This window comes from Heterodontus francisci, chromosome 10, assembly GCF_036365525.1.
Source record: "Heterodontus francisci isolate sHetFra1 chromosome 10, sHetFra1.hap1, whole genome shotgun sequence".
NCBI lineage: Eukaryota > Metazoa > Chordata > Chondrichthyes > Heterodontiformes > Heterodontidae > Heterodontus > Heterodontus francisci.
The window spans coordinates 65,721,012-65,741,987 of NC_090380.1; the positions used below are offsets into that span (position 1 = coordinate 65,721,012).

Below are 20,976 nucleotides of genomic sequence, written 5' to 3' on the forward strand. Positions count from 1 at the left end.
TTTGTATCCGTGCATGGCTAAGTCGTCCTTCAGCTTTTCATAGCATCAAAGTTTCACATTTATAGTCCATTCCTGTAAAGATGCTTAGTATACTTTTAAAAAAAAATGGTGTTTTCAAGAGCCCACTTTTCTATTCTAACCAATCCAAGATGTGAAGTATGGGAATTAATCTCTGATTATGGTTAAAGACGCATCACAGGAGCTGTTGGCACTCAAGCCACCCACTTCTATTCCAAAAATGCTAACTGCTGCAGTTTAACTTGGATACTTTGTATTAACCTAGAGTGTCTGCATGGAACACAAGTGACAAAGCTTCCTGCGCTGTTGCTTATAGGACCCCTTCACAGATGAAACTTTGCTATTGTACATAGAAGTTCATATGCAGTTATCATAATTCGCTGGAACCCAGTTGCTGAAATGTTATTGGGGTTTAACAGGTCTGACTTGCCCACAGGTATCTGTTCAGTTCACTTTTTGCAATGCTCCCTGTACCTCAGTACATTTTTTATGCATTTGTGTTTGTATCTGACTGTACTATTTGAGTAAAACAATTACTAGATCATATTTCTTTTAGTTGGTGAAATCTATAAAAGAGCAATATCTTAAAAGCTGTAGCGAAGTTTTAGTAAATGTGGCAAATAATTTTAACCTTGGTATAATCTGTACATTGAAATTGATGAGCATTGAAAGAAGTGATGTTCATGGTATTATCTTACTGAAATTAAACATTAATCTAATTAAACAGCAGTTAGAATTGCTTCAACATGGAGAAGTTCCTAGGTGATAAATCTTAATTTTGAGAATGTGACAACTGAAGTGGATGGAAGAAAGTGCCATGATGTGGTGTAGCCAGATTTACAAAAGGCATTTGACCAAGCTCTATGCGAAAGCCTATCAAGCTGTGGGCTTGCAGCAAAAAGGTTTGGAATGGATAAGAAATTGTTGAATATTTTAAACAAAAAGAGCAGTTACGTGTTAGAGGAGTTATATTGTGTTGGTTCATCCTGCAGTGCCAGTTCTGTTTACCAAAAGTGACCCATTAGATACTCGAAGTCTTAGGAACAGCAAACAGTGGAGTCGCAGGAGGCAGATCAGAAATTACAGAAATAATTAAAAAATATATGTGGGCAGAAAAATGGTTGATGCAAGAGTCGTAAGTTATGGCTTATGTCTTGTACTACATGATACAAGAGATTTTGTTCATGTCCGATTGAAGATATTGTGTAGCTTAAAGATTCTATTACATCTATTCTAATGGGAGGTTTATTTTTCAGCTTATTACAGCCAAGCTGACACAAATAAGTTCAAATATGCCTTCAAGCCCTGATAGCTCTTCTGATTCTTCAACTGGCTCCCCTGGAAACCATGGTAACCACTACAGTGATGGTCCTAATCCTGAGGTAGAAAGCTGTTTACCTGGAGTGGTTAGTATATTGCCATGTTCTCTTGATATGTGTGTCATGTAAATGTTTCTGGAAACTATATATTTTAAGGAAAATGTTTTTACATTTTGCATAACATCACAAAGGACTCTGTTAACTTGTTGCTGTAGAAGTTCCCACTGATTTGTATAGGAAGACGTATGCTTCGTGACTCAGATAAATGATGCAAAATCAAATTTTTCCTTGAATTTTTGGTTTACAATAGCAGGCTATATCCATTGTCATGTACATGTGGGTAAATTTTCTGAGTACATTCATCCCCTGAGATGTGAGGTTCCCTCATTGTGTTGTAGTATTGGACAATCTGTTTTTATTTTTCTTGAATTCAAATGCGTGGCTTGAAGCATGATGCAGGAGGGAGGGCTTCAGATTCTTGGAGCACTGGGACCAATTCTGGCACAGGAGGCATCTGTTCAAAAGGGACAGGTTGCACCTCAGCGGAACTGGGACCAATGTCTTGCGGGAGGTTCTTTCGTTTTGATGGGGTGGGTTTAAATTAAATGTCGGGGGTGGGGTGAGGTGGGTGGGCACCAGCATTTAGAAGCAGAAAGGAGGAATAAGGTGCATAAAGCAAGTGTTGGATTATACCAGAAAACAAGTAGTGCGATATTAGGGAGGAGCATGCTAAGAAGGGCTAGGAGGAATACAAAGACAGTTTTTGAGTTCATGTATATAAGCACATGAAGTGTGGTGAATAATGTTGGTGAGATACAAGCACAAATAGCTGTGTGGGAATAACAAACGTGGCTTAATGGAGAAAACTGGGCTCTTAATCAAGAATACAGTGTTCAGAAAAGATAGGGAAGGAAGCAAGGGAGGTGGGGTGGCTGTACTGATTAGGGAAGACATTGTAATGTTGGAAGAGGATGTGCTTGAGGGGGAAAAGACAGAATCCATTTGGTTAGAGTTGAGAAGCAAAAAGGGTATGATCACAGTACTGGGACTGTGCTATAGGCCTCCAAATAGTGAGAGAGAGAGGTGCAAGAGCTACAGAGGGGGTGATATTGGGGGACTTTAGTTATCCAAATATGGATTGGGAGCGTGTTGGAGTAAAGGGAAAAGGGAGGAATTTCTGAAATGTGTTCAGGAGAATTTCCTTGATCAGGACGTTCTCTGTCCAACTAGCAGAAAGGCATTGCTGGATCTGGTGCTGGGGAATGAGGTGGGCCAAGTGGACCAATTGTCTGTTGGAAAACACTTGGGGGTAATAGTGATCATTGTATCATAAGGTTTAGATTAGTAATTGAGAAGAGCAAGGAGCAATCTAAAGCAGAACTTGTAAATTGGAAAAGAACTAACTTCAGTGGAATGAGGGGGACTCTATCCAGGGTAAAATGGAACCAAAGATTCACAGGAACAACTAACGGAACAATGGATGATCTTTAAGGAGGAGGTGTTTCAGGTACAGGCTAGGTACATTCTATCAAGGGTGAAAGGCGGTGGAACCAACAGTACAAACTAGGTACATTCCAACAAGGGTGAAATTTAAGGGAGTCAAAGCCAGAGCTCCTTGGATGACGAGGAAACGAGAGAGAGATTATGATGAAATTTAGAAAAAGAGGGTGTATGATGCATGTCAGGTGAATTCTTCCAGCTCGAACCAGGCCATATACGATCGATTGAGAGGGGAAGTGAAAGGGAAAATAAAACAGGCAAAGAGTATGACAGAATGGCAGTTAACATAAAAGGGAAACCAAGAATCATCTACTTGTATGTAAATATTATAGGGGTAGTAAGAGGCAGGGTTGGTCCTATTAGGGACAGAGGGTGATATGTGCATAGAGACGCAGAGCAAGGCTAGTTTACTTGATGAGTACTTTGTATCGGTGTTTACTAAGGAAGAGGATGTTGACAAAAATATCATGACAAGTGGAGATGGAAAAGGTAATGGATGGGGAGAAAATTGATGGGAAGGATGTACTGGAAAGGCTGGCTATGCCTAGAGTGGATAAGTTATCTTGTCCAGAAGGCTTGCATTCCAAGTTGATAAAGGGAGTGGAGCAACGCACCAAGGCTCCTTTGACAGCACCTTCCAAACCCACGATCTCTACCACCTAGAAGGACAAGGGCAGCAGATGCATGGGAACACCACCACCTGCCAGTCCCCCTCCAGACCACACACCATCCTGACTTGGAACTCTATCACTGTTCATACACTGTCGCTGGGTCAAAATCCTGGAACTCCCTTCCTAACAGCACTGTGGGTGTACTTACCCCACATGGACTGCAATGGTTCAGGAAAGCAGCTCACCACCTTCTCAAGGGCAATTAAGGATGGGCAATAAATGCTGGCATAGCCAGCGACGCCTGTATGGCAGGAACAAATGAAAATAAAGGAGATAGCAGAAGGGCTTGCCATAATCTTCCAATCTTCTCTGAATACGGCGAAAGTGCCAGAGGATTGGAGAGTGGTAAATGTGACCCCCTTATTCAAGTAATGTCCTTGCATCCTTTTTTAGTAACTACCGGATGGTCAATTTAACATCAGTGGGTAAGGTTTTAGAAATAATAATGAGGGAAAAAAATCAACAGGCATTTGGAGAGGTTTGAGTTCATTAAGGAGGGCCAGCACGGATGTGTAAAAAGCAGATTGTGCTTGACTAATCTAATTGAATTTTTTGGTGAAGTATCACAGAATAATGATGAAGGGAATGCGCTGGATGTTGTCCATATGGATTTTAAGTAAGCATTTGATAAAATACCACATAAAAGGCTGGTTAACAAAATTGAGGCTCGTGGAATAGGAGGACCATTGTCCAATTGGGTGAAAAAATTGGCTTCAGGACAGAAAACAGCGAGTCGTGATTAATTGTTTTTCAGACTGGAGGATGTTAATTAGTGGTGTTCCCCAAGTTTCAATGCTAGGACCACTGCATCTTTTGTGATATATGACTTGGATACTGGAGTACAGAGTAAAATTTCAAAATTTTCCTATGATACCAAACTTGGAGGTGTGGCAGACAGTGAGGAGACCAGTTGACTGCAACAGCACATAGGCTATCGGAATGAGCAGATGGAATTTAATTCAGAGAAGTGTGAGGTAATGTGTTTGGGGAGTAGGGGTAGGAAGAGGCAATATATACTAAATGGCACAGTTCTAAAGTGTGTTTAGGGATCTGGGGGTTCACGTGCATCGATCTTTGAAGGTGGCGCAACATTGAGAGAGTAGGTAGCAAAGCATATGTGATCTTGGGTTTCATAAATAGAGGTATTGAGTGTAATTATCCTGAACTTGTATAAAGCTCTGGTTAGACCCCAACTAGAGCATTGTGCCCAATTTTGGCACCACCCTTTGGGAAGGGTGTGAGGGTGCAAAGATGATTTACCAGAATGCTTCCAGCGATGAGAAAGTTTAGCTCCAAGGATAGATTGGGGGAGCTGGAATTGTTCCCTTTGGAACATAGGAGATTGCGGGGAGATTTGATAGAGGTACAGGATTATGACAGGTTTAGATAAGGTAGGCAAAGAAAAACTGCTCCCATAGCTGATGGTACAAGGACTAGGGGACACATATTTAAGAGTTTGGGCACATATGTAATGTTTTGGGTAAGAGATGCAGTGCTGGAATGGCCTCCTTTTGTGCTGTATGACTCGAATGACTGGGAATCAGTAAGAAAGTTCTGTTCCATTCTTCACGGTTGGTAGTTTCAGTGTTCCACAAATTTTGTATCAACCCAATGATGTCCTGCAGTAACTTTATTTGCTAGAAACACTCAGGCCAGGCAGAATTCATGGAGAGCGAAACAGAGTTAACCTTCTAGGTCTGACTTCTGTATCTCACTCCATAGATGCTGTCTGGCCTGCTGAGTGTTTACAACTGCTTTTTATTGTCTTTATTTCACATTTCTAGCATTTGCAGTATTTTACTTTTATCTTGGTTAGTTTTTTGTTCAGATGGTAAAGGAGTTGGATGTTCGTAACTGAAAAGAGCTTGCTGGCCAAATGAGTTCATGTGGAAGGGGGATAACATGGTTGCACCTTAATCCTGTTGTTGATTTAGCATCTTGTCACTGAACATGGTTTGCCACTTATTCAATTGTTGCTTGCCCATCAGGTGGAAAATTAAATCTGTCTCCCATTTAATCTATCTGCAGCGAAACAATGTCAAAGCAGATGATTTGATGAATTCTACCATTTCATTGATGAGATATTTGGTGAGGTCAGTTATGCTTTTTAAAGATGTGCTTGGGTGTTGAGAATGTCTTAACTTGATGATTAGTAATTGTCAATTGACCAGTTTAACCAATCCTGTCATTGTTATAACCTACCATGACTGGTGACCAGAAGGGAGAGAGCAATAGGGACTGCCTCGAGTTTGATGGAGACATGTTTGAGTCCAGACTGGAGCCAGGTAGGAAAGTGAAGCAGGAGCCAGTATTAAGGTTGCATGGAAAAAGCAATGGGAACTAGATGTAATGTGGAAGAGAGCAACAGGAACCAGTACTAAAATGGGAGAGGACAATTACTGAAGGTGGGAGTGAGGGCAATAAATGCTTGTTTTGAGCATTTTGTCTGTATTTCATTTAGGTTGGGTTGAGTTGCCTGCTTGGTTGAGCTCATTCGTAGATTAAGTGATTGCACTTCAACGTTGGGATGGGGAGAGGAGAAGATGGTGGAGCACACATTTAGCCCTTCAGTCTCACTATTGGGAAGCATGATTTTCATAATATTTAATAAAAATTTCTCTAGACAGATCACTAATCATCCAATATCTGTGTTGTCAAAGGAAGTTTTCTATTGAGTTTAGCAGCTTGTCAAGAAACCAGCTTGCTAGATTTTGATGTTGGAACAGATCATTTGTTTTGACTTTCATATGCTTTGATGTGATTAGCAGCAGTGATGATCTGTAATAGTTATATTTATTTGTGTTTAGGCTTATTATTTAATGTCACATAGACCTCTACTCGAAATGAATAGATCTCAAAAATAGTTAAATATTTTGAGATCTAAGCACCTTAATCATCAGGCTGGCAACAAGCTTTGAGTGGATATATTTAATTTGTTCCTGGTCTTGAGCTCACTAATTAGCAATAGCATGTGTCCAGGAATTTGCAGCATGTTACTCCACTTGGGTTGCACATGGGAAAAGAGGGTAATAAGGCTGAACTAGACAGTGGAAATGGATGCAACGATGTTGCTTCAGAGTTGACCTTTGTGAGCTACTACTTGTTTCATTTTAGTGCTGTGGAAAACCATGAGCCATTCTGTTCTGTTTGGATGATTTAAAAAAAAATCTTTACCATCATGAAGACTGCCTTGCTTTCACCTCCACAACATTGCTGCTGACCCATTTCAGCTGTTAAGCTGGTAAAACCTTCACACATGACTTTGTTACTCCAGACTTTGACTAACTTTTGTGCTGTTCTGCCAAACCACCTGTCCTCCATTCTCTGTACACATGAGCTCATCCAAAACATGTCCGTATCCTATCCAGCACCAAATTGTGCTTTCTCTTCAGTTACATTTAAAAAAATTTAATTTGCTGCCCAAAACTCAATGCAGCACTTTGGATTGGATTTGACCGAGGCCATGTACAATTGTATTATCCGTTCCTCACTTGAATTCCAGACCCTTATGATGAAGGCCAATGTTTCATTAGGCTTCTTGGTTACTTTTTGTACCTGTGCACTTGTCTTGTGTGATTTGTGTGCATGAACACCTAAATCCCATTACTCCTCCACAGTTTCTAGTTTCTCGCCATTCAGGTATTCGGATTTGTCTTCCTCAGATCCATAATAGATTACCTCATGTTTTCCCACATTGAACTCCATCTGCCATAGTTTTGCCCACTCACTTAGCCCTATGTCCCTTTCGCAACTTGCTGCATTTCCTAATGTAGTGTCATCTGCAAACATGGATGTACAACTGTCTAGTCATCATCCAATGTCTGATGAAAAGCTGAGTCCCCAGTACAGATCTCTGAAGAGCACCACTTGTTACATCAAGGAATGAACCCTTCATCCCAACTCTGTTTGTATCTCCCAGTCAATAATGGACCCACATCACAAAGCTACTTCCAGTTGAGATGAAGGATCTATTTCCAGGACACACTTAAGGTGAAGAAAACTACATATGTGTACCCGTGGTGAAATTTAACTACTGTGTGTTAGCTTGTGATGAGGCTTGTCTGGGCCTTTCGGGGGCAAAAAAATTACCTTTTTCTAGCTTGCATGTTTACAAATAGAAGTAGTACTTTGAACAATTGCTATTAATGCAGCTATTAATGTTCCTGAGGTGGAATCTTGGACCAGTTTTCAGGACTGACTTGTATGTCAGATTAAAGGCTTACTTTGAAGGAAAATGGCTTTTTTGGAAGTATGCTGAAAGGTACAAGGCACAAGAAGTTCAAGCAGAAGCATGGTCATCTCCGGTATTGACTAGCATGCATAGCAAAGAACTGTAGCCAAAATAGTTTCTGTAAGCCAAAATGCAAGTGTCCTAGCCAGGGGATGTAGTAGGGCAAATTCCACAAGTATATTGCAGCTGTATTGAATGGCTAGCTGCCATTCTAAAACTGTACCTTGCAACTTACTTCCTGCTCCCTCTGCCCACAGCCCCCAATGTACCATACTGACTCTTGTTTGTACAAAAGGAAAAAAATTCTGTTCAAAGAAAATCTGATGGATAACGTGCAACTGCTCAGATGTTTGTGACAGTAATATGAAGTGTATTCGCAATTTAGCTTGGATTCTAGAGTAGTAGTACCTGACTATTTAAAGAAAAATGCAGTTATATTTAACTGGTAGCCAGGTGGGTCTGCAGACCTATTGTGTAATTTAATACTCGAGTTCAAAGATTAGTTCATTTTAATTTCGAAATACATTTCCTCTACCATGTACTGTAAATGGCATGATTACATATGCTGCATATTATGTGGAATTTCAGCTTAGACGTCGCACTTGCTGAAAGTTTATTCTAATTTCGTATTTTACATATCTATGCACACTACAGCTAATGCATCATTGAATGGATGTTGCTTCAGCAGATGATCGATTACACTCAGTTATTCCCTGATCCTTTCCTACATGGCTGATTTTTCATGTAGTTGGCATTTCTGGATGAATTTTTAATATAGTAAATCTAGATTAATCATATGCTTTATAATCTTGTTCAAATGCACTGTATACTAAATCACACAAGATCCCTTAAGTATTTACCAATTGTTGAAAGACCAGTAATTTTGATTCTGCAACAGTGACATATCAAAGTGTGCACAGTTCCACTTCTCCACTAATCTCCTTGATCTACCTGCAAATGAAGCTTTGCAGGCTTTTAAAATTCAATTTTTTTTCCTACAGATTCCTGGCAAAGTGAGGTAACCTACTCGGTGTCAAACTGCTTTAAAGTTTAATTAAGGCTCCAAGTTATTGGTACTTATGTTTTTGTAATGGCAGAAATTGCACCACCCAGCTTTTGTACTTCAGTAGAGGTTATTTTAGAGATCACTTTGGAATTAAATATAATTTTGTGGCTTCGCTGCCAGAGTTGTTCAAGCGGCTCTAACTTCACCTGCAGTCATCTAATCATTACGCTTCATAGTTGTCTATTTAGGATACTTAGAGTACTGTGTATAGGTATGGGATACTGAAGAAAAAAATGACAAGGATGCTACCAGAACTGACATACAAGTATTGGGAAAGGCTGAGCAGACTGGGGCTCTTTCCTCTAGAAAATAGGAGGCTGTGGGATGTCCTAATAGAGGACTTAAAAGTTATGAAGGGGTTTGATTGGGTAGACAGAGAGATGGTTCCACTTATGGGGGAATGTGAAACTATGAATCATAACTGAGTCACTAATAAATCTAAAAAAAAAAAATTCAAGGTAAATTTTACCCTACAAGTAGTTAGAATGTGGAGTAGTTTAGGTGAATAACACAGATTTACTTGAGGAAGCTAAATAAGGACATGAGGGAGCAAGGAATAGAAGGAAGTGATGGGGTGAGGTGAAGGAGGCTCGTGTGTTGGAAAACACTGGCGTAGACCAGTAGTGCTAATTGGCCTGTTTGTGTTGCAAACCTTCATTGGAACTGTCAATACCAACAGATAGATTAAAATGGGCTAGTTGTTCTCAAGCAACTTGCTTGTATGTTTTCATAGTCATAGAAAGTTTAAGGCACAGAAAAAGGCCACTTGGCCCATCTTATCTTTGCTGGCCGAAAAACGATCCACCTATTTTAATCCCACCTTCCAGCATTTGGTCCATAGCACTGCAGCTTATGGCACTTGAGCTGCATATCCAGACTCCTTTTGAATGATTTGAGGTAGAGGCCTGCTACCTGACCCGAGCCCGACGGGACTAGACGACTAGCCTTTACAATCTTCCCTCATAGCTGCATTTTTCCAGTCCTGGCAACATCCTCGTAAATTTCCTCTGTATGCTCAGTAGTGCAATTACATCTTATCTGTAATGATGTGACCAGAACTGCACGCAGTACTCCATTTGTGGCCTAACCAATGTGTTATACAATTCCAGCATAACCTCCCTGCTCTTATATTCTATACCTTGGCTAATAAAGGAAAGGATTCCTTTGCCTTGTTGAACCTCCCCAAATGCATCACATGTCACTTCTCCTCCCAAGTTGAATTCTATTTGCCACTTTTCTGCCCATCTGACCAGACCATCAATATCTTACTGCAGCCTACAGCTATCCTCCTCGCTATCTACAGCACGGCCAATCTTTGTGTCATCTGCAAACTTCTTGATCATGCCCCGTACATTTACATCCAAATCGTTAATATATGCCACAAAAAACAGGGGACCCAGTACTGAGCCCTGCAGAACGCCACTGGAAACAGCCCTCCAGTCGCTAAAACAGCCGTCAACAATTATCCTTTGTTTCCTGCCAATGAGCCAATTTTGTATTCACCTTGCTGCATTTCCCTGGATCCCATAGAATTAGAACATTACAGCGCAGTACAGGCCCTTCGGCCCTTGATGTTGCGCCGACCTGTGTAACCATTTGACCTACACTATTCCATTTTCATCCATATGTCTATCCAATGACCACTTAAATGCCCTTAAAGTTGGCGAGTCTACTACTGCTGCAGGCAGGGCGTTCCACGCCCCTACTACTCTCTGAGTAAAGAAACTACCTCTGACATCTGTCCTATATCTATCACCCCTCAACTTAAAGCTATGTCCCCTCGTGTTTGCCATCACCATCCGAGGAAAAAGACTCTCACTATCCACCCTATCTAACCCTCTGATTATCTTATATGTCTCTATTAAGTCACCTCTCCTCCTCCTCCTCTCCAACGAAAACAACCTCAAGTCCCTCAGCCTTTCCTCGTAAGACCTTCCCTCCATACCAGGCAACATCCTAGTAAATCTCCTCTGCACCCTTTCCAAAGCTTCGACATCCTTCCTATAATGCGGTGACCAGAACTGCACGCAATACTCCAGGATTTTATTTTTTTTAATCAATGTGCCAAGTGGGGCTTTGTCAAAAACCTTGCTAAAATCCATGTAGACGACATCAACTGCACTACCCATATCTTCCTTGTTACCTCATAAAATTCGATCAAGTTGGTTAAACAAGATCTTCCCTTAACAAATCCATGCTGACTGTCCTTGATTAACCTGTGCCTTTCTAAGTGACAGTTCATGCTGTCTCTCAGAATAGTTTCAATAATTTGCCCACTTCTGACTGACTGGTCTGTAATTATTCGGTCTATCCTTTGCTCCCTTTTGAAACAGAGGTACAATGTTAGCAATTCTCCAATCCTCCGGCACCACACCTATTTCCAGTGAGGACTGGAAAATGATGGTCAGGCCCTCTGCTATTTCCTCTCACTTCTTTTAACAGCCTGGGATACATTTAATTTGGCGCTGGTGATTTATCAACTTTCAAGGATGCTAATCCCATTAATACTTCCTCTCTGCCTATGTTTATCACATCCAATACTTCACACACTTCCTCCTTAACTACAATATCTGCATCGTCCCCCTCTTTTGTGAAGACAGATGCAAAGTATTCATTAAAAACATAGAAAATAGCAGCAGGAGTAGGCCATTTGGCCCTTCGAGCCTGCTCCGCCATTCATCATGATTATGGCTGATCATCCAACTCACTAACCTGTTCCTGCTTTCGCCCCATACCCTTTGATCCCTTTAGACCCAAGAGCTATATCTAACTCCTTGAAAACATAATGTTATGGCCTCAACAGCTCCCTGTGGTCGCGAGTTCCACAGGCTCACCACTCCCTGGGCGAAGAAATTTCTCCTCATCTCAGTCCTGAAAGGTTTACCCCGCATCCTGAGACTATGACCCCTGGTTCTGGACTCCCCCACCATCTGGAATATCCCTCTTGCATATAGCCCATCAAGTCCCGCTAGAACTTTATAGGTTTCCATGCGATCCCCCCTCACTCTTCTGAACTCCAGCGGATACAATCCCAACCGACTCAGTCTCTCCCCATGCATCAGTCCCGTCACCCCAGGAACCAGTCTGGTACCATATCTTCCTCTCTGACACATGGGTTACCTTTTTGGTCTTTTTTGGGCCCTACTCTCTCCTTCGTTATCCTCTTACTCTTTAATATATTGATAAAACATCGTTGGGTTCACCTTGATTTTGCTTGCGTGTCCTCTCTTTGCTTTCCTAATTTCCTTTTTGATTTCATCCCTCCACTTTCTATACTCTCAGTTTTCTGTAGTACTGAGTTCTCGGTGTCGGACATAAGCTTTCCTTTTCTGCCTTAACTTATCCTGTAGGCTCCTTGACATCCATGGGGCTCTAGATTTGGCCGTCTCACTCTTTTTTCTTTGTGGGAACATGTTTAACCTGAGCCCCTTGAATCTCCCCCTTGAATGCCTCCCACTGTTCTGGCACTGATTTACCTTCAAGTAGCTGTTTCCAGTCCACTTTTGCTAAATTACTCCTCAGTTTAGTAAAATTGGCCTTGCCCTAATTGAGAACTCTAACCCCTGTTCTGTCTCTGTCCTTTTCCATAATTATGTTAAAACTGACTGAATTATGATCACTACCACCAAAATGCTTTCCCTCTACCACTCCTTACACCTGCCTATCTTCATTTCCTATAGTTAAGTCTAAAACTGTGCCCTCTCTTGTTGGACTTGCTACATACCGGGCAAAAAAGTTCTCTTGAATACACCAAGAATTTTGTTCCTTCAATTCCTTTCACACAAAATATCCCAGTTAATATTGGGGTAATTAAAATCCCCTACTATTACTGCCCTATTATTCTTGTATTTCTCAGAGATTTGCCTACATATCTGCTCTTCTATCTCCCTCTGACTGTTTGAGGGTCTGTAGTATACTCCCATTAGTGTTTTTGCCCCTTTTTGTTCCTTAGCTCGATCCAAATGGCCTCATTTGATGAACCTTCCAACATATCATCCCTCCTCAAAGCTGTAATAGTTTCCTTGACCAAAATTGCCCTTGCCCCTCCTTTCTTATCCCCCTCCCTATCGCATCTGAAAACCCTGTAACCAGGAATGTTGAGCTGCCATTCCTGTCCCTCCTTAAGCCGTGTTTCTGTAATAGCTCTGATATCATATTGCCACGTGTCTATTTGTGCCCTCAGCTCATCTGTTTTATTTGCTATACTCCTTGCATTGAAATAGATAGCCTTGAGCACTGCCAAATCTTTTTATTAAATTTTCTGACCCTCGTTTCCTCTGTCTTCCAGACTCATCCATTAATTTTCCACCTTCCATTTTAATTACTGATTTTGCCCCAGCTGAGTCTACTCTCAGGTCCCCAGCCTTCTGCCAAGCTAGTTTAAACCCTCCCCAACAGCACGAGTGTAATATCCCGCAATGACCTCAGTCACCGCTCTGTTCAGCTGCAACCTGTCTGGCCTGTACAGGTCCCATCTCCCCCAGAGCTGGTCCCAATGTCCAGGAATCTGAAGCCCCCTCTCCTGCATCCTCTTTCCAACCATGCAGTCATCTGTCTTATCCTTGTATTTCTATACTCAGTTGTGTGTGGCACTCAGCGTAATCCGGAGATGACTACTTTTGAGGTCCTGCTTGCTAATTTCTTATGTGGCTCCCTAAATTCTGACTGCAAGACTACATCCCTCTTTGTACCAATGTTTTTGGTTCCGATGTGGACTACGACTGCTGGCTGTTCACCCTCCTCCTTCAGGATGCTCTGCAGCCGCTCAATGACATCCTTGACCCTGGCACCAGGGAGGCAACACCACCTGGATTTACATCTGCAGTCACAAATGCCTGTCTGTTCCCCTGATTATTGAATAACCTATCACTATGGCTCTTCCAGTCTTCCCTGTACCCCCCTTTGCAGCTGAGCCACCGGTGGTGCCATGGACCTGTCTTTGGCTGTACTCTGCAGGTGAAGCATCACTTTCCTTAGTATTCAGAACTGAATACCTGTTGGAGAGTGAGATGCACTCAGGGGTCTCCTGCACTACCTGCCTGATTCTTCTTGACTGTCCGGTGGTCACCCATTCCCTCTCTTCCTGCATACTCTTAAGCTGTGGGGTTACCACATCTGTAAATGTGCTTTACACATAGCTCTCATCCTCATAAATGCACCGCAGTGTCGTCCACTGCCGCTCAGGTTCCAAATCCCGGAGCTCAGGCTGCTTCAGTTGTTGCCACTTCCTGCACAAATGCTTCTCCAGGATACGGGAAGCAGCCTGGAGCTCCCACCACATAGCACAGGAGGTGCACTCTCGAGATTGAAGCAACCCTGCCATTCCTTTATTTATTAGTTGACCCTTTGCTACTGCTAAAAAAAAAAACCTTACCAATACTACAACAGCTTAGAATTATTAATAAAACCTTACTAGTACTGATAATTCCTAAGAAAAATCAATACAGTTCACTAGTTAAAATGAACCGTACTCAAAAAAAACCCAGCTACTCACTTGTTCCTTATTAAGCTATTTACACTCCCACTCTTCCAGTAGTGTACTAACCCAGCTATTTAGAGTTATTCCCTAACAGCAGTTACTAGCAACCAATCACCTTGCGGCTTTTTTGTGACGTCACTGTTCACTTTGTTTTCAAACTCCAGCGCGCCTGGACTCTTCTCCGCTGCTTTCCTGGAAGGTAAGTGCTATAGACCACCATTCCCGGGCTCTACTTATCGGCTCCCTACTCCGTGTTCTTCCCGCAGGCTCGCTCCTCTCGCTGCTCTCCTGGACGGTAAGTGCTCTAGGCTGTGATTCTCGGGCTCTATTTATCGCCTCCCCACTCAGTGTTCTTCCCGCAGGTCCACTGCTCTCCCATTAGGTAAGTGCGTAAATTTTGTGTCTGTTGCTGTAATTTATTCCATTCGTTGGACCGACAGGAGGGATTGTCTGATATCCCTTGAAAGCAGTGAAACTTGTCATGTTTGCTGTAGTCTGCTTTAATTGAAATTGAAACTGTTTTCAATTGATTGATTGAGGTGAGGACTGCAATTATATTCATTTTTACCCAGTTCCAGAGGGACAGGGGATTTTTTTTCTGTCCAGCAATGGGTATCTAAGTTTGGGACCTAGCTTGTCTGCTTTTTGATGGAAGGAAACTGGGGAGAGAAGGAGAAAGATGCTCTGTTCAGGTTCTTGCATCCAAGATGAAAAAAGACCACCAGCCTCATAAATACTTGTGACTTCTTGCCCATGCTTCAACCGTCTACCTTCCAACATGGCATTATGGAAAAACAAAAATCCTCTTTACATGCAGTTATTTTGAAGTGGCTCGGACAATGGGCCATTACTTAATATTGCCCTTTCTGATTCACTTATGCTCTTGCCCAAACCTTCGAGTGTAAGAATAGCCCTTGACTCGCATGTCTATCAAGGATCTATCTAACTTAGCCTTGAATATACTCAATGACCCAGCCTCTACCGCTCTCTGAGAAAGAGAATTCCACAGATTAATGACCCTCTGAGAAAAAAATTCTCCTCATCTCCGTCTTAAATGGGAGATTCCTTATTTTTAAACTGTGTCCCTTAGCTCTTGTCTCGCCCATAAGTGAAAACATCCTTCTAGCATTGACCCTGTCATGTCCCCTCAGGTTCTTATATGTTTCAATAAGATCACCTCTCATTATTCTAAACTCCAATGGGCATAGGCCCAACCTGTTCAGCCTTTCCTCTTAAAATAACCCCTTCGTCCCAGGAATCAGTCCAGTGAGCCTTCTCTGAACTGCTAATGCAGTTATATCCTTTCTTAAGTAAGGAGACCTAAACTGTACATAGTGCTCCCGATGTGGTCGCACTAAGCCCTGTACAGCTGTAGCAAAACTTACCTACTTTTAAATTCTGTTCCCCTTGCAATACAACAACATTCCATTTGCCTTCCTAATCACTTGCTGTACCTGCATACTAATTTTTGTGATTTGTGTACCAGGGCACCTAGGTCCCTCTGTACTGGAGAGCTCTGCAGTCTCTCTCCATTTAAATAATCTGTTTTTCCATTCTTCCTGCCAAAGTGGACAAGTTAACATTTTCTCACATTATACTCCATCTGCCACATTTTTGCTCATTCACTTAAACTATCGATATCCCTTTGTGCTATAGCCAACTTACCTTCCTACCTATCATTGTGTCATCTGCAAATTTAGCAAATTTTGGTCCCTTCATCCAAGTCATTGGCGTAGTTTGTAAATAGTTGAGGCTCTGCACTTATCACTGTGGCATCCTACTAGTCACATCCTGCCAACCCGAAAATAACCCATTTATCCCCTACTTTGTGATTCCTGTTCGCCAACCAATCCTCTATCCATGTTAATATGTTACACAAAATAAAAGCTCATGGTGTAGAGGGTAATAACCTTTGATGTACCTTACCAAATGCCTTTTGCTAATCCAAGTACACCACATCTACAGGTTTCCCTTTATCTACCTTTTTATTTATTTATAGCTACAGCACTGAAACAGGCCCTTCGGCCCACCGAGTCTGTGCCGACCAACAACCACCCATTTATACTAACCCTGTAGTAATCCCATATTCCCTACCGCCTACCTACACTAGGGCTAATTTACAATGGCCAATTTACCTATCTACCTGCAAGTCTTTGGCTGTGGGAGGAAACCGGAGCACCTGGCGAAAACCCACGTGGTCACAGGGAGAACTTGCAAACTCCGCACAGGCAGTCCCCAGAATCGAACCCAGGTCCCTGGAGCTGTGAGGCTCCGGTGCTAACCACTGCGCCACTGTGCTGCCCCTTGCTTGTTACTTCCTCAAAGTACTCTAATAAATTAGTCAAACACGATTTCCCTTTCACGGAACCATGTTGACTCTGCCTGATTGTATTATGATTTTCTAAATGTCCTGCTATAACTTCCTTACGAATAGATTGTAGCATTTTCTCTGACATATGTTAGGCTAACTGGCCTATAATTTCCTGCTTTCTGTATCGCTCTTTTCTTGAATAGAGGTGTTGTATTAGCTATTTTCCTGTCTGCTGGGACCTTTCCAGAACCTGAAGAATTTTGGAAGATCACAACTAATGCATCTACTTTCTTTGCTGCCACTTCTTCGAAGACCCGAAGATGCAGGGCATGAGGTTCTGAGGACTTAGCAGCCCTCCGCTTTAATAGTTTTCCCAGTACCCTTTTCCTGGTGATTGTGATTGTTTTAAGTTCTTCCCTCCCTTTTACCTCTTGGTTTTTCAATTATCTTTGGGACATTTTTTGTGTCTTTGACCGTGAAGACGGACGTAAAATACCTGTTGAACGCTTATGCCATTTCCTTGTTACCCATTATTAATTCCCAGAAGCTCTTGCTACAGGACCAACATAAGAAATAGGAGCAGGAGCAGCCCTTCGAGCTCACTCTGCCATTCAGTGAGATTATGGCTGATCATCTACTTCAACATAATTTTCTTGCACTATTCCTGTATCTCTTGATAGATTTAAAAACATCAATCTCAGTCTTGAATATAATCAACGACAGCCTGCACAGCCCTCTGGGTCAGAGAATTCCAAAGATTCACCATCCTCCAAGTGAAGAAATTTCTCCTCTTCACGGTCCTAAATGGCTTGCCCCTTATTCTGAGATTGTTTTCCCTGGTTCTAGACTCCCCAACCAGGGAAAACATCCTTCCTGCATCTAACCTGTCGAGCTTTAAGAATTTTTTGTATGTTTGAATGAGATCACCTCTCAAAGGCACAGTCTATTTAATCTTTCCTCATAGGAGAATCCCTCCATCCCAAGTTTAGTTTGATTAACCTTCGTTGCACTCCCTCTATGGCAAGTGTATCTTCCTTTTCTTTGGTAAGGAGACCAAAACTGCTCACAATGCTCCAGGTGTGGTCTCAGGCAAGCAGGTAGGTGATTGGTTTGGGAAGAAGCTACCTGTTTGGTGAGTATCTGTTAAGTGATTAAGGTCCATTCTTACCCTAATGTTTAAAATAGTAAAGGAACTTATGGTAAGCTTAATAAAATATATAATTAAAAAAAATTGAATAAAATAAGGATTCCAGGACAAATGATGTGTCACGGCTGCAGCATGTGGGAGCTCCTGGATGCCAGTGTGATCCAGGGCAAACGTGTTGTTGCAGTAAATGTTTGTGGCTCGAAGAGCTTCGGCTCAGAGTCATTGAACTGAAGTTGGAGCTGCAGACACTGCAACACATCAGGGAGGGGGAAAGTTACCTGGACATTTTGTACCAGGAGGTGGTCACACCCCTTAGGGTAGGGCCTTCTGATTTGGTCAGTGGTCAGGCACAGGAAAGTGTGGCTGCAGCTGAGGCAGGTAAGGGCACCCAGAGGGCAGGAGTGCAGGAACCTCAGCCTTTGCAATTGTCTGACAGGTTTGAGGTTCTTTCAGCTTGTTTGGATGAGAGTGGGGGTTGCAGGGTGGATGAGCAACCTGACCATGGCACCATGGTACAGGAAGCCATTCAAGTCAAGGGAGTAAAAGAAATGTAGGGGACAATATAGTTAGGGGGATTGACACTGTTCTCTGCAGGAAAAAGCAAGAGTCCAGACGGCTATGTTGCCTGCCAGGGTTCATGACATCTGCTCAGGGCTGGAGAGGATCTTAGTGGGAGCAGGAGGATCCAGTCGTTCTGGTCTATGTAGGTACCAGTGACATAGGAAGGACAAGGAAAGAGGTTCTGCATAGTCAGTATGAGGAACTAGGCACCAGATTAAGAAGCAGAACCTCAAAGGTAATAATCACTGGATTATTACCTGAGCCACGTGCAAATTGGCATAGGGCAAATAAGCTTAGAGAAATTAACGCGTGGCTCAAAGACTGGTGTGGTAGAAGTGGGTTCTGGTTCGTGGGGCACTGGCACCAGCACTGGGGAAAGCGGTGGCTGTACCGTTGGGGCGGTCTACAACTGAACTGTGCTGTAGCCGGTGTTGCAGTGAGCAGCATAACTAGGGAAGTAGAGAGGGTTTTTAAACTGAACAGTGGGGGCAAGGGATCAAATTTGGGGAGATATGGTAAATCAACAAATAGAGACAAGGCAAGAAAGAGAGGTATTAATATGGGAAATAATAAACTGACTGTGATAGGAAGGGACAGAGCGTACAAATCTGAGTAAATGAACAGATAAGGCTAGAGGTTACAAAAATAATAAAAGAATAAAACTAAAGGCTCTGTATCTGAATGCACGTAGCATTCGAAACAAAACAGATGAACCGTTAGCACAAATAGAAATAAACAAGTATGATCTGATAACCATTACAGAGACATGACTGCAGGACGACATAGATTTGGACCTGAATATTGAAGGTTACATGGCATTTAGAAACGACAGGAAGCTAGGAAAAGGTGAGGGGTAGCTCTGTTAATTATTGATGGTATTAACACAATAGAGAGGGGTGACCTAAGTTCAGGAGACCAGGATGTAGAAGCAAAAACAAGAAATGCTGGATTCACTCAGGATTATATTAGGATGTAGAAGCAGTTTGGGCAGAGATGAGAAATCATAAAGGCAAGAAGTCACTTGTGGGAGTGATGTACAGGCCACCTAACCTTAACAGCACTGTAGGACAGGGTATAAAGGAAGAAATAATGGCAGCTTATCAGAAAGGTATAGCGTTAATTATGGGGGATTGTAACCTACATATAGACTGGAAAAATCAGATGGGCAGAGGTAGCCTAGATGAGGAGCAGATAAAATGTTTTCGGGATAATTTCTTGAAACAATACGTTCTGAAGCCAACCAGAGAGTAGGCTATACTAGACCTGGTATCGTGTGACGAGTTAGGATTAATTAATGACCTCATCGTTAAGGCGCCCCTAGGTAGCAGCGATCATCATATAATTGAATTTTACATTCAGTGTGAGGGAGAGAAGTGTGGATCCAAGACTAGTATTTTAAACTTAAATAAGGGCAATTGTGAGGGCATGAAAGCAGAGCTAGCTAAAGTGAATTGGCACATCAGGTTGAGGGATAGGTCAATAGAGATGCAGTGGCCGACATTTAATGGGATATTTCAGAATACACAGAATAGATAGATTTCAACAAGAAAAAAAAAATTCCAAGGGTGGGACCCGCCATCCGTGGTTAACTGAAACAGTTAAAGCTAGTATCAATCTTGAAGAAAAAGCCTATAATTGCGCAAAGATGGGAGGCAGGTCAGATGATTGGACAGAATACAAAAAACAGCAAAGGATGACTAAAAGATTGATTAAGGAAGGTAAAATTAGAGTATGAGAGAAAGCTAGCTAGAAATATAAAGACAGTAAGAGTTTCTACAGATATTTAAAAAGAAAAAAGTTAACAAAATGACCATTGATCCTATAGAAAGTGTGTCTGGGGAATTAATAATGGAAAATAAGGAGATGGCAGATGAGTTGAACAGGTTTTTTGTATCAGTCTTCACTATGGATACAAGTAACATCCCAGAATTAGCTGTAAGTCGGGAAATGGAAGAGAGGGTGGAACATGAGAAAATTACAATCACCAGGGAAGTGGTACTGAACAAATTGTTGGAGCTGCAGGCTGGCAAGTCCCCGGGTCTTGATGGACTACATCCTAGGGTGTTAAAAGAAGTGACTAGTAAAATAATTGATATGTTAGTTTTAATTTGCCAAAATTCCCTAGATTTGGGGAAGGTTGGTTAAATTGGAAAATAACAAATGTAACTCCTTTATTCAAAAAGGGAGGGAGGCAGAAAGCAGGAAACTGCAGGCCAGTTAGCTTAACATCTGTCTTAGGGAAAATGTTAGAAGCTATTATTAAATATGTTCTAGCAGGGCATTTAGAAAAATACAAGTTAATCAGGCAGAGACAACATGGTTTTGTGAAAGGGAAATTAAGTTTAACCAATTTATTGGAGTTCTTTGAGGGAGTTACATGTGCTGTGGGTAACGAGGAACTGGTGGATGTATTGTACTTAGATTTCCAGAAGGCATTTGATAAGGTGCCACGTCAGAGGTTATTGCAGAAAATACAAGCTCCTGATGTAGGTGCTAACATATTAGCATGGATGGAAAATTGGCTGGCTAACAGGAAACAGAGTAGGCATAAATAGGTCATTTTCTGGTTGTCAAGATATAACGAATGGTTGCCACAGGGATCTGTGTGGGGATCTCAACTTGTTACAGTTTATATGTGACTTCGATGAAGGCACTGAAGGTATGGTTGCTAAA

General features: G+C 42.0%; 1 protein-coding gene across 1 annotated transcript in view; it reads left to right on the plus strand.

Moving 5' to 3' along the window:
* Positions 1 to 20,976, plus strand: part of usp9 (ubiquitin specific peptidase 9) — a 330,949-nt gene that overhangs the window by 120,419 nt on the left and 189,554 nt on the right. Inside the window, exon 20 of the mRNA XM_068040658.1 lies at positions 1,275 to 1,424. Coding sequence (XP_067896759.1) covers positions 1,275 to 1,424 — 150 coding nt within the window. The remainder of the gene's footprint in view (positions 1 to 1,274; positions 1,425 to 20,976) is intronic.